Source organism: Phaseolus vulgaris, chromosome 10 (assembly GCF_000499845.2).
Source record: "Phaseolus vulgaris cultivar G19833 chromosome 10, P. vulgaris v2.0, whole genome shotgun sequence".
Classification (NCBI taxonomy): domain Eukaryota; kingdom Viridiplantae; phylum Streptophyta; class Magnoliopsida; order Fabales; family Fabaceae; genus Phaseolus; species Phaseolus vulgaris.
Window position 1 is genome coordinate 2699207 of NC_023750.2, and position 15245 is coordinate 2714451.

At 35.6% G+C, this 15245-nt stretch overlaps 1 protein-coding gene across 1 annotated transcript; it reads right to left on the reverse strand.

Annotated features, from left to right (window-relative positions):
• Positions 1-9590: 9590 nt before the first annotated feature.
• On the reverse strand, positions 9591-12191 carry LOC137818477 (uncharacterized). Its single transcript, XM_068621930.1, has 4 exons — positions 12014-12191; positions 11027-11181; positions 10581-10691; positions 9591-10149 (listed from the first exon to the last, which is right to left on the reverse strand). The coding sequence occupies exons 2-4, from the start codon at positions 11141-11143 to the stop codon at positions 9787-9789; spliced, it is 591 nt and encodes a 196-aa protein (XP_068478031.1). The 5' UTR covers positions 11144-11181; positions 12014-12191; the 3' UTR covers positions 9591-9786.
• Positions 12192-15245: the final 3054 nt, after the last annotated feature.

Consider the following 15245-nt stretch of genomic DNA (forward strand, 5'->3'; position numbering starts at 1 on the left):
GAAGAAAAGCCAGCAAGTTTTGTTTTCGGAAAAACCAGTTTTGTTCACTCTCAGTCTAGGACTTACTACACCTAACTCCTTGGGTGTTTTGGTATGAAATTTTTACTAGACGTTTGTCACTGTGTCTATTGAGTTTTGCTTATATTTGAGCCCCAGTTTCGTCCCACAAGACTGGCAATAAAATTTTTATTGATCACTGCCAGAGCTGAAAAGAAGGTTTGTTTGTGTGAAACTGTTTGATTTTTTTCGTGGGTGAATACTCATCCGTTTGACCTGAAATTTGTCGCGTTTTGTCCCGAATTCAGTGCAGATTGTTACGTGGAATTTCAGGAAAAAAATATTTCGGGATAATTTTTCTCGCAAACCAAGGCCTCTACCAAAACTTGTGAAATTTCGCCCTAATTTCTGCAATTTTTATTCTGCATCCGTTTTGCGCTTAAAAATTCACACAAGTACTCTCATATGTTATTTGCGCCCAGTTAAGGAGTTACTTTCATAAACGAATCACAAATAGAAGATACGGGGAAGAAAAGCCAGAACGTTTTGTTTTTGAAAAACCAATTTTGTTCACTCTCGGTCTGGGACTTACTACGCTTTAGTCCTTAGTTGTTTTGGTCTAAAGTTTTTACCAGACGTTCGTCACTGTGTCTATGGAGTTTTGGCTGAGATTTGAGCCCCAGATTCGTCCCACAAGATTGGCAATAAACTTTTTATTGATCACTGCCAGGGCTAAAAGGAAGGTTCGTTTGTGTGAAATTGTTTTGATTTTTTCGTGGGTGAATACTCATCCGTTTGACCTGAAATTCGCGTTTTGTCCCGAATTCAATGCAGATTCTTACGTGGAATTTCAGGAAAAAACTATTTCAAGATAATTTTTCACGCAAACCAACGCGAACTACCAAAACTTGTGAAATTTCGCTCTACTTACTTCAATTTTTATTCTGCATCTTTATTGCGCTTAAAAATTCACACAAGTACTTTCATATGTTGTTTGCGCCCAGGTAAGGAGGCACTTCCATAAACGACCGTGGACATGCTTTTTCAATCACAACGACCTCTATATTGGATTTAGATGATGTAGTTTGGATCATTTTTAAGTTATGAAATGTTAGATCATGACACAGTTGTGTAAAAAATAAGATTGTAATTGATTGGACAAACTCATGTAAGATCAATCGAATTGGACCCAAGTTATGTAATGTTGGGTTGGGCCGAGTCCAAGACAAATCGGATTGGATCACGCCAAAAATCAAGTTAGACTAGGTCAGACTAAATTTAGTTTTGGTTAGGTTGGGTCTAAGTTAAGTTAGGTTGGGCCAGAATCATGTCAAGTTCTTCGAGTCGATCGAGCCTATGTCAGATCAAATCAAGGTCAAACCATGTCAAGATAAGTTAGGTCGAGCCAAAGTTAAGCCAATTCGACGGAACCCAAGTTGGGCCAAGTCAACGAGGCCCAAGTCGAGCTAACTTGAGTCAAGTCCATGTTAGATCAGATAAGCTTGGGCCTAGGTCGGGTTAAGTCATCCTCGATCCCTTTAAGGCGAAATTTGAGTACACTTCAAGTCGAGTGGGTTTAGTTCATGTTGGGTTGAGTGGATCTCAGTCTTCATTGGGCCAAGTTGAGTCAGACCAGGGTTAGGCTGAGTTTCCTCGAGTTCATGTTAGGCTAAGTTATCCTGAACCTCAATTGAGCTAAGTCGATTAGTTCCACATTAATATTTGTAGTTTAAATATAAATATAAATTTATTTTATTTTATTTAATGTCATTATTCTGAAAACATCCTTTAGTTTAAATCTGAGTACTATTTTCAATAAATTTTGTTAAAGATCATATTGAAAATATGTAAAGAAAACAAAGTCACGCTTAATCTTTAACAGAAGTGTTGGTAAAACAACCAAAGTTATGAATAAAGTAGGCTATCTAGACAAACCTTGAAATAAAAATAATAAAATTCTTATTAAGAATTGCAATTGCATTAGATTTTCACCCATATTTTTACATTGTAAGTTAACTATCATAATATTTACAAACCTTAAAAACACTGAGTTCAATTTGAAAAATATCAAAAATTATTTAAATTTATTCCTGAAAAATAAGTGTGAAATAAGGAAAAGTCAAAAGAATGAGAGAGAGGATATTGGAATGAATTTTTCATATAATTTGATGAGAGGGATGTACATCATATATACGGTTACAAGTTGTGGATAAGGAAGAATAACAAAAAAAGAGTACACGAGAGTAACCATTATACAACGCATCATATTCTAGAAGAATATTAGTTATTTACAACTACATATGTAATGCAGGGATATGTGGTCTTTTTGTCTGTTAGCCCCCACAAGTTGGAGGTAGAAAGGTGTTGATTAACTTCAACTTGGATAAGCTTAGGTTAACAACTTTGAAGGCAAAGCTTTTGTAAAAATTTCAACTAGTTGGAAAAATGGAATTTTAGATCTCTAAGCAAAAAAATTTAGCCAATGTAACTCACAAGTGGCTGAAGCAAGGGCTTGGTATTCAGCTTCAGACGATGAACGAGATATAGTGTTTTGCTTTTTTTCCAAGAAATTAAGGAATTTCCAAGAAAGAAACAATACCCTATTATAAACCATTTTGAATCAATACAAGTCGTCAAATCTGCATCCATAAAACGAAGAATTTGATTAGGAGAATCACATCGAAACATCAAACCTTTGTCGGGGTTGTCCTTGAGATAGTGAAGGACCCTCATCACTGCTCGAAGATGCAATTGAGTAGGATTTCCCATGAATTGACTTAGTTGTGGTGTGGTGAAAGTTATATCAAGACATGTGTTTGTAAGATATAATAAACGACCAATAAGTCTTTGGTGGAAAAGCGGATTTGTTGAAGATAGGCTTTGATGTCTCCAAATCCATGAAGATTGGTTGAAGGATTTGTTGTTGCTTGTGTGTGTGGGTTTTGGGTAGTTTGAATTTGTAATCCACTCATAGATTTAATCCAAGGTTGTTTGATTTTAATCCTTTTGAAAAAGATGTGTTTTCAAAGAGAAGTAGAAAATCAACCTATTGAATTGTCGTTTCAACCGATTGTTTTACACTTAGAGGTTTTTGAAAATGATTTGAAACTGTTTGACTTTAGTTGACTTTGTTGTCAAACTAATACAATCGGTTGTTTCGAAAAATCAACCGATTGTTTTTTTAATTTTCTTAACAGAATTTTGTTAAGTTAGTTCAATTTGTTATAATTGTTTTAAAACTGATTTGACTTTTGCATTAAATGTTATTAACAACTGATTGGAGTATATATAATTTGTTTTATGCTCCTGGTTGTTAGAGATTCACAAGATTGCTTTCAAATCAAGTTTATTTAAGATTGCTTAAGGCTTTGAATTCTTTCAAAGAGTGGAATAGGATTGCACTGTATTTTTTTCTTTTCAATATGTATCAGGTGTGATCATTCCTTTTCCATTGACAATTGTAATTCTGTAATAATTGTTGGTGTGCAGATTCAGAGGGTGTTCTGAATTTTGTGTTGTGTTTGCCAAAGGTGGTGTGTGTTCTGGAAGGGTTCAAGATCACCACTTTGGTGTGTGTGTTGTAATTAAGGTGTTTGATTGCATAGTGGAATTCTTAGAGGTTTTATGAGGGCTGTATGTAGCTCTTGGTTAAGAGTGAATCAATATAAATTTACTGTGTGAATTTCTCTATTCGTCGTCTCTTTAAATCTGTTTTTTGTTGAATTTTATAATTGATGCTATAAACAACTGATTGTTTCGCAAAAACAACCGGTTGATTTTCTGTTGTTTATTTGAAAATTGGTTTTAAGTTCAGCTGAACAGATTTTTGATTAATTGATTCTCTTTGGCTTTCACTATACCTTCTAAATTTACGAAAATCTTTTATAAACAATTCAACCCCTTTCTTGTTTAAGGCCTACAGTTCTAACAGGATCAACATGAAGTTCAGTGGAGTTTTGATGTAAACAAAGTGTGTTGTCTATTGGTGTGGAACATGGTTTGGACACTGTCATACCAAAGTCCTAGAGGAGATCTAAAAAGTATTTTCTTTGACACAAAGAGATTCCTGCTTCTGAATGAGCAACTTTTATACTCAAAAAATATTTCAAAAGACCTAGATTTTTTATATGAAATTGTGAATGGTATAATTGTTTGATGTTGACAATGTCATTAACAGAATTTCCAGTTTAAAAAAATGTCATCCGCATATATCATCAGAGTAGTAAAATCATGTCAAAAACTTTAATGAAAAGGTTATGATCAACATTATCTTGTTTATATCCACAAGATAGGAGTGTGAGAGATAACTTTTCAAACCATTTCCCGCTCGCTTGTTTTAGACTGTAGAGAGATTTCTTTAATTTGCAACACTATGAATTGGGGTGACCCATGACACCAGGAGGAACAAACATGTAGATCAAAAAGTTCAGCGTGGAATGCATTACTGACATCAAGTTGTTGAAGATGCCATCCATTGAAAAAAAAACACAACAAGAATAAGTCGTATGGTTGCCATTTTTACAATGTGAGAGAAGGTTTCGAAATAATCAATACCTTCAATCTATGTGAATTATTTAGCATCATAGTCTCGATTCACTTTTCATAGCATCCTTCCAGCAAGGTTGCTTGATAGCTTCGTGATAGTTAGTGGGTTCATGCTCAGAATACAATGACATGAGGTAGTGACGATGAGAAGGAGACACACAAATGTATCTAAGAACGTATTCTAATGGATACAAACATTTTGTGGATGACTAAGTTGGTGTAAAATTACAAGCATAATCAGCAAGATGAGGTGGAGTGTTATGGGGGTGAGTGGAGTGGCAAAGAAGGGCACTATTTGATTTGGTGCACTATGTTGCAGCATGGTTACAGTTGGAGAAGATAAGGGCGAGTTGGATTTGGAAGTTGAGGAAGTGGACTCTTCGATCATGAGAGGTGAATTGGGGGCTGAAAGTAAGTGATACCTAAGTTGTTAGACTCAAGTGAAAGGATTGAGATCTTTAGAGAAAGGTTAACATTTTTGGGCTGATTATTGTCTATCGGGTTTGAACTACCAGAAGGAGAGTGTTAGAGAAGACTAAGTAAATGCTGAAATTGGGCTATAGAAAACATTCATTGTGTGACCGATAAGATGACAATAGCTACACTTTTTGGAGGAGTTGGCTTTGTTCGTGGTACTTCGTGGTCCATAAGAAGCACTTGATATCGAACCACTGAAAAATAATCATCAAGACCTTTCAGAAACCCAATGATGAAATCCTTCGCATGAAACATTTTGGCATAACAGCTGCAAGTAGCCATGAGACGAAAATTATCCATTTCTTCCCATAAAGCTTTTAAGGCAGTGAAATAATCAGACACATTTCGAGTGCCCTGTTAGCAGGCGTAAACTTCTTTTTGAAGTTCTATGAATCAAAGTAAATCACTTTGGAAAATGTTCACGAAGATCAATCCAGATGTCGATAGCTCTATCAAGATAGATCACGCTTTGAATTATGAAAGGCAATAGAGAGTTCAATAACCATGACATGATGAGTATTTTGCATCATTCCCTTTAGGGAATAATGGATTTGTGGCAATCGGGACTGGAATGGAACCATTGAGAAAACTCATTTTGTTTTTTGGAGACAAGGACCATTTGAAATGACCAAGACCGTGAATGGCAATTGTTGCCAACAAGGGCTGGAGCAACAACAATGACTGATGAGGGACTTTCACTAGGGTGAATGTTATATGAACTATAAGGATTTTGGGTGAGGTCTTGATGTGAGTTGATTTTAGGATTGCACATTTTAATTAATTGCTCTCATTTATGATTTCTAGATTAGCAATTTAAGGTTAGAATCTTAAGAAGATTCTCACTGGACACGAACTTAAACAAGTGGTTAAGTAAGTGTGAAGGTTCACTTCAAAATGGTAAAGAGAAAAACACAAGAATAAGGTGATTATGATGCAAGGGGCATAAATAAGAACAATGGAAGTAAAGAATGAATGAAGATGACCAAAAGGAAATGACATTAATAAGTAACATAAATGGCGCAAGGAAGGATGAAAAAAGAGATTAGATGAAGGAAGCTTATGGTAAAAATGGTGAAGATGATCACGCCACTTGGAGGGTGGAAAACTCAAGATAAGTGAAGAAAGAGCCGCCACTTGAAATGCTCATACACTCAAGATAAGACCCAAATCATTTAGGAGACAAAGCTCACTAATCACTCAAGCAGTGTTTCTTTACTATATTACCCTATTTATAAGAAGGGGTGCCTTGGTGGGCAAGATGGGTGAAGGGTATAAATGGCAAGGGAGAAGGGCTGCCTAGGGTGTTGACCATGGTCAAAACTACACCTTTATGCATAACTTCTAGAAGGTAGGTTAAAAACCATAATTCTAGATGCCTTGTCTTGAAAAATAGGGCTTTGTACAAGCCCATTTCGCTAAGTATACTTTCTTTTATACTATGTGAACGTACTCTAGCCTATTTTGCTATTTGGACTCCAAAAGTGAGTCCAAATTATTTACAAACATGTTTTTATCTTTTAAGAGGACAAGAAGAAAGAACAATGTTCTAGTCTATGCCAAGTTTTTCTTCTAGTAAGGTCCTTCTGATATTTGGTGGGACCTTGACTTGATTGTTGTGTGAATTGTCTCTTGAGTCTTTGGTCTTCTTGGCTACTTGAATTGTATCAAGACTAGTGGAGGATTTGAAGGACGTATTAGAAGTTGAGCCTGACATAGTCTGAGAAAATCTCTTAATACCGTAAGGAAAGATATAGAGAAAGAGAGAGAGAAAGATTGGAATGAATTATTCATATCATTTGATGAAAGGAGTGTACATCATATATACTGTTACAAAACTTGTGGATAAAAAAGAAAAACAAAAAAGAGTACATGAGAGTAACGGTTGTACAACACATCATATTCTAAAAGGATACTAGCTATTTACATCTAGATATGAAATGCAGGGATATGTGGTAGCAGAGTGTGCACACTGGCCCAATACTATTGCTGCAAAGTGTGTATTGTGACCTTTTATTTCTGTACAATGTTGATTTTTTTTTATGAATTGTGCTTTATTTGTTAGAAAGTTAAATAGAAAATAAGAAAATAAATCTAAATTATCCATTATTTCCAAAACTAATTAAACTATCTGTGAAATGTGATTTTTTTTTTATGTTCATATTATCATTGACTTGTAAGAAAGTAACTGGTTTAATTGTAACATCTAATTCACGTTAAAAAGAAAATTCAAAAGTTATTATAATTATAGATATTTTGACTTCTTAGCACCTCCATAATTTTTTTTGAGAGCTCATACTTCTTTAAATATAAGATATTTCTAGTGAAATCAAAAAATATTTTTGGATTATAGAATCTAATCTAGAAGTTATTTCTGAATTATAGAATCTAAAATATATTTTCCGAAAAACTTTTCAACTTCTATAAACCATAATGTACTTTTTTTTTAAAATAATATTTCGAATTAAGTACTTTTGGATTGTAGAATGGAGAAGGTCTGATGGAAAACTTTTCAACTTCTATAAACCATAATGTAGTAATTATAAAATCCAGATTGTACCTGAGCCTTTTCCACTTCCGTTTCTACGAGCCTTGCTTACGATCATATTTTCCTTCTGCTATATTCTGTTTTCTTGTTTCCCTTGTTTAAAATGGCAGCAGCAGGTGGTTCTAACACTGCAGGTGAGCAAATCTCGAGCAGCTTCGGCTATGAAACGAAGTTACAGAAGCAGCTAAGGGTCGACCAGGCCTGCGCCCTCTTCAGAGAAAACCATATGAACATGTCTACCTTCACTGTCCAGAACATCAACTCCCTGGGGTTTACCATCGACGCCTTCATCAATGAGGTCCGTTTCATATCCACTTCTGGGGATGCTGCTTTGCTACGTACGTTGTGGAACCAGGGTGCGGCTGCCAGGGTCGTCAACGTGGGGCCTTGTCCTTCAGGCCATGCACTCGGACTTCTCGTCTGACGTGAAGACTGTTCGGAATGAGTACCAGGAGAAGATTATTGCACTTCAGCGACAGATTCGCCTGCTGGAGCGTGCGCGGGAAGAGGCCATTGATGAGCTTGTGGATCTTTTCAAGCCTGCGTCTGCCTTTGTTGAACCGCCGCCTGAACGTGTCCAGTCTGAGGCTTATGCCATGTTTCTCCCCGTATGGGTTTGAAAGCCGTTGAGCTGTATGGTAACGAGATCCGTCAGTTAGCTGCTGTTGAGTTTTGCAGGACGGAGGAGGTGCGTGGTGGGTTAAAGAGTTATCTGGAGATAAAGATTCTGTCACTTGATGAGGTTGGGGACACCAAGCAAGCTGGGACTTTTCGCAACCACTATGCTGCACTCGGTGGAACGGAGCCACTGAACAAGAGGAGGAGGATGATGAAGCTGACCCTGTTGGTTCTGCCGGCACCGACGGGGGTTCGGATGTCCCGCCGGCGCCGGGAGGAAGCGATCACCCGTCACATAAGAGAAGACGAGAGGCAGCTGGGGGTGCGCGTCAAAGTCTGATCCAGACCAGACTGCGCACCCATAATAGAAGGAAGTCAAGAGTTTCGGTTCAGTCTAAGGGTAAGAGTGTTGCGGCCGTGGACGGCGGAGAGGAACCGGGCCATAGCAGTGGCCCGGAGCAAGTTTGAAGCGGGTGTCCGCCGCATAATCGGCGGGGGGGAGATGAGGGGATGGTGTCTTGCTTCAATAGCTGCATCACCATCCCGTCACCCGTCATCTACGTGCTACCAAGACATGCCTCACTGGGTTGCAGACAAATTACAAACCATTTCTTTCTATTAAATGTATTGCATTTATAATTTTTAGGCCCATCTGTTTTGTATTCGACACTTTTTGTCAAATGAAATGGAATTTCAGTTCGGTTTCTAGTTCTAGCTCAAAATTCCTTTCAAATCCGAAAATCTGAGATGTGTGTAAATAGAAAATATATATTTCTGGATTATAGAAATCTTTTTAACAAATTTTCACATAACATGGGAGTGCCGGGAGAAGGTGCAGGAAGGAACACTTTTGACATATTCTTCTCCCACCCAATACCACCTAGAATTTGAAAACTAAAAAAGACTTTCGAATTATATAATCCAAAAACTAATCATACATATAAAAAAGACTTTCGAATTACATAATTCATAAGTTAATTACAAATTTGAAAGAAGACTTCTCAATTACGTAATCTAAAATATTACAGAAAGATATTTTTGAAAATACGAAATTTTATGGAAGTGAGAGAAGAATATATGGAGGTGCAAGAAGAAGCAGTCCCATAGGCATAAGGTTGTTATGGAACTTTTTTTTTTACTTTTCAATACCTCTTTATTCCATTATCACACACTCTTATGCATAATATTACTCACAAATAGAATCATCCAACCTCTTTGAAATCAGCACTAATAATAGGCCTTTGACTCCATTTATCACATTTCCTGAATATATATCCTCGTTAGTAAACAGAATGCACCCTCTGGCTAGGATGATTGAAAATGTGCAGACAAGCATAAACATATTTTTCCGAAGGTGTTTTCGTTTTAAGGTTTATTAATCAACTGTCTCATGAAAAAACACTGACAATTTTATCACGCCTCAAAAGAAGAAAATTTTATTGAACAAAATTAGTAATACAAATAAACTACAAATATGCCCTAGTCCTGCCTTGGCTAGTTTGAATTCACCAAGGATGATTAACATTTCAGCAGCCCCAGCTGAAATTCATTTCAAAGCTAAAAATCAGCAATCACCAATGGTTCAAAATTATATAACCTCAGCTTCATTTAGAGGTGGTTGTAGATGCAGGTTTCAAATTGATATGAGACTTGTCGGCTTGATGCACATTATCAGAACTTTTTTCTCCACCAGCTTTCTCAAGCAAAACTTCCTTTTGCAATTCTTTCAACATCTCCTTCAAAGCTTTCTCTTCGTCCATCAGCTTAGAATCATTCAGGTTGGCTTCAGAGTTGTCAACTTTATGCATACCTGCTTTTTTTTCTGCTTCAAGTTGTTGAAGAGAAGCTTGTTTCTCCAGTGTCTTCATCATCATCTCTGATGTTCTCTCTTCCCCTTGTAATTGCATTTTCATTATAAGCTCAGCTTCCTTGTCTAGAGGCTTGAAATAGTCTTCAATGGCTGCCTCCTGCAAAGAATGTGCATCTTGTCATGCAACAAATTTGAGTGCCACAAATGAAAAAATTATACTGTACACATGGAAAATAAATCAAATATCATATAAGAACTTTCATATAATGGATGAATATTTTAATTAAGATAAAATATGACAGTATGAATTTTTCCATTCAAAAAGAAAAATTGTAGAATATGATTTGTCCAATTTTAATATCAACAAAAGTTGGAAAAAAAGAATGAATGTCACACAGAAGTTCTCACTGCATTTTGTGTTGGTATAACTTCTCAAGGGAAAAAGAACAAATAAAACGTTTTGTTTAGAAGACAATGTGACTTCATATTACAGGTGACAGAAAAGGATTAGAAATTTCATAAATTTCCAAAAGAAAAAATACATTTATATAAATCCAAAATTTCTATTTTCCCATGAGTACAACTTACTGTTTCTTCCATCTTCTTATTCAAATTTTGCATCTCTTCAACCATTCGACGAATCTCGGATAAAATAATCTTCTCAGGTGCTTTATTTATGGCTGCTTTCCTTGCTTGGACCTTTTCAATGGGAAAACATCAGAATGAAAATAAAGAATAAATTTCACACCAGCCTTCATCACCGCAATAAAAAATGAAGTTACAAGGTTAACCACAAATTAGAATCCAATTCGTTCAATGTTGGACTCAAGTCCCATACTTTAACTGGATACTAATGCAGGTCCCATTTGATTTTTAAAATAGACTCACTTGGCTATTACAGTTTAAAAAGAGTCTTAACTTCACATGAAATGGCTCACAACATTCAATGCTTTGTTTTCTCGTGTTTTCTAAAAGACAACAGGAAACTAACACAAGCAAGAATGTAAATGTTTGTAGAAGAGAAAATGGTAGACCTGTTGTACGCGTTGCTCAAGCTGCAGCCTATAATGTCGTATTCTTCGCTCTTCATAACCAGAAAGCACCCTGACATAAAAGAGGGCTTTCCTCCCAAAGTCTAACAACTTATTCATGTTGACAAATCATCAACAACTATCTGTTTTGGAAATTTCTGTACACAGGAATCCAACTCAGAAATGCCAGGGAAAATACATATTCAAAATTGATTAAGCTGATAACTCCAGAAAGGATCAATTAATAAGTTTCATGCAACTGCCAAATAGAATCAAACCTCGGCTGAATTATCAGTAAACAAGACACAATATATGTCAAAATTAAAGCAGAAAGCCCTATTATCACTAAATGTATGTTTGGTAGTGAGGTTTAGAAGGGAAAAGGCAGACTAATATTATTATTTTCTTCTATAGCATTCAATCTCGTTAAAACTCGTAAAAGGGCCCAACAACTTCACAGATCAAATCTACCACCAAGACCCATTAAAGAAATAACACTTCAAACAAAATTTACAAAGCCATGCACTATTAACAGAGCGCCATCCACATAGAACAGCCCACAAAGAAAATCAACATTTACCAAACCAACCAACAATGATAGCCAAAGGGAAACTCAAAGCTGATTTAGGCATTTGACCAAACACATAGCTTGCAACCCACAAATCCCTTCATAGGAAATCAAACAAACATTTAAAAATTGCTCCAAACCCATCAATCAATCATTTTACAGAACCCCATGGTCACAATAACATCACACGCAATTAAAACTAAAATACTTAGAAAAATTAAAATCTATGCAATTAAAACAACCCACAAAAACTCCATGTATGTTAGTATGGCCAACAAGCTGTAGGAAGTCAAACGAATAACGAATTTCGCATGCCCACAAAGAAAAAAACAATTTTGAAGACGAAACTAATAATGGGTTTCAAGTTCGAAGCTGATGAGTTAATAGATAGATCGTTGAGAAATGAAATGAGATTTAGTTACCTGAGTGAGAGTGATTGAAAGCCAATATCAGCGTCTCTTCATCATCGAACAATCTATCGCTTTTAACTCAAACAAAAATATTCTATCAGGTTTCGATTAGGTATTGCTTGTTGCAGAAATATGTAATGTAATTTTTTAAGGTCTTCATCATTTCGAAAAAAAAAAATAGAAATATTCTGCAGCCTAATAAAACTAATTATTTTAAATTAAAATTATATTGAATACTTAAATGAGATTATTAATTTTTTTTGAATATTTTATCTTGAAATGGAATAAAGATTTGGTTGTTTGTAAGAATGTGAATCGACCTGAAGATACTTTATTAAATTTATAATAGAATAAATTGTGTTAATCACACTTTTTGAATTACAGAAATTCTTTTTTGTAACACTGTCATATTTTTTTAAATATTTCAAAAGGTTTTAGTATAATATAAAAAAAATATTTTTAACCCTGAAAACGTAGATGTAATGTTTTTAAACAATTAAAGAATAAGTAAAGTTATATAATTTCGTAACACTTTAAGTATGATTTTTTTATATATAATATCATTATGTAAAACATGTTAAGTTAAATATTTAAATTGTTGTTAGTCTAGTAAATATGATTTTCTTTTCTTTTAATTTGTGAATAGATTTTTGCTTCTTTTATTGGATTTATACTCAAAGTGTTTACTTTTTATTTTCTTGATTATGTAAATTAGATATTATAAATATTAGATATAATAAGTTATTTTGTTTTTTTAATATTTAATTTATTAATATATTTTTATTAGGGTGATAAAACGGATTAGTCTGATCCGTTTTGGTCTGACCAGTCATTGATCCGCCCAAATCAGGACAGGACGGGCTGGTCCGCCAAGGTTATACATGTTGAATTTAGTAACCCATCCCGTTATAGAGCGGACTGGTCTGCCACTTTAAAAAAAATTGTATAACTTTTTTTTGTTTTGTATTTATTTATTTGGATGTAGTTATTGATATCACTATTTTGACAATAAAGATGCAAGGAAGAGTAAAAAATTTGAATCAAATTTTAATATTTTAATAAAAGAATGTTTAATATCTAACAAAATAAAGTAAATATTAACAATACTTTAATGAATCAAATGATATATGAAGAAATTAATGTAAATAAATTTTATATAAAACATTGACCACCACCAACTTTAATTCCAAAAGAATGAAATTCATCTTTAAATCCCAAAAATAAAGAATGACATGTTGGACCCCTCGTCCCACCGGGTTGGCGGGTTAGGTGGGTCGAGCCAATACAGACTAATGAGTTCTAAAAGTTGACATGTCTCACCTAAATGATGGTGGGTTGGTGGATCTGACCCACTTTGTCATTCCTAATTTTTACTATATAATTATTTTCTCTTAAGTCATTGGGACATCCTTAAAATCTGACAATAGTAAGCTGCTGAGTCAAACTCTAATTAACAATACCGATTTCTTCGCATGGACAGCTGCTGACATGCCTGGGGTGAGTCCTAACATCATTACACGTTGTCTCTTTGTTTACAAAGAAGCAAGACCCATAGCTCAGAAAAAAAGAAAATGGGTGAAGAAAAACGTGATGTCGCACGAGAAGAAACTCAGCAATTGATGAAGGTTGACTTCATAAAAAAAGCGCGTTACACAACATGGTCGGCTGACGTGGTCATGGTCAAGAAATCGAATGGTAAGTGGAGGATGTGTGTAGACTACACCTATCTTAACAAAGCATGCCCTAAAGATTCCTACCCCTTGCAGAGCATCGATCGGCTCGTAGACGACGTAACAGGTCATACTATTCTAAGTTTCTTATATGCATATTTGGGATACAATCAAATCCAAATGCACCCAAATGACAAAGAGAAAACAACTTTATGAATGACTCCAACAACTTTTATTATGAGGTCATGCCATTTGGGCTAAAAAATGTTGGGGCCACTTATCAGAGAGTGATGGACTATATCTTCACAGACATGATCGACCGAAGTGTTGAAGTCTACGTAGACGACTTTATCATTAAATCTGACTCATGCAAACAACAAATGAAGGATCTACAAGAAATCTTTCAAGCCCTTCGTCACCATGGAATGAGACTGAATCCCGACAGGTGGGCATTCGGGGTCGAAAGTGGAAAATTCTTAGGTTTTATGCTCATTCATCGTGACATAGAAGCAAACCCCGGAAAATGTAAAGCAATCACTAAGATGAGAAGCCCTGAGAATGTCAAGGAAATTCAAAGGTTGATCGGACGAATTACAACACTTTCCATGTTTGTCCCAAAACTTGCACAAAAGTCTAAGCCTATTGTAAAGTTATTACGAAAAGCTTCCAAGTTCCAGTGGACGAACGAATGTGAAGGAATATTCCTTCAATTAAAAGCTTTCTTAGCGTCTCCTCCAGTCATTCAGAAACCAGACACCAAGGAACCTATAATTGTATATCTTGTCGTGTCAGAGGTGCAGTCAGCGCAGTATTGGTTCAAGAGGTGGAAGTAGAAGAACAACCAGTCTATTTCGGCAGTCAAGTACTTCATGGCGCCAAAGTCTGGTATCAAATGATTGAAAAGGTCGCCTTGGCCTTAGTCATAATCGCACAATAAATGTGTATGTACTTTCAGAATGATCGCATAATAGTAAGAACCGACTACCCCATTATGAAGATTCTAGCGAAACCAGATTTGGTCAGACGAATGATAAAATGGGCAGTGGAATTATCAAAATTTCAAATTCAATATCATCCTAGGGGGATAATTATATCACAAACTTTGGCTAATTTTACAACTAAGTTTAGTCCTCGGCCGACCGAGGAGGGGAGCGCCCAATGGACTCTACACGTTGATGGTTCCTCTAATAGTAGATATGTGGTGCATGGGTAGTACTTGAAGGACCTGGAGATATCCTCATCGAGCAAGCTTTGAAGTTCGAATTTAAAACATCAAACAATTACGCTGAGTATGAGGCTATTATAGTCGGTCTCAATCTCGCCCTTGATTTGGAAGTGAAAAAGCTCATATGCAAAAAATGACATATACGAAAATTGATCAAATACAACCAGAATCGATTGGTCAACGGTGACATGGATGACCTCGCCCAGGTACCAAGCTGGGTCGAATTTTGGGTCCAATGAAAAGAGAATTTTTTTCGCCCTTCTGTATTATAAAAGTAATCCCGGTCGTCCGACTTCACAAAGATTTTGAAGTATTTTTCTTTGAAGTTTTTGTATGAAGTAATGAAAGC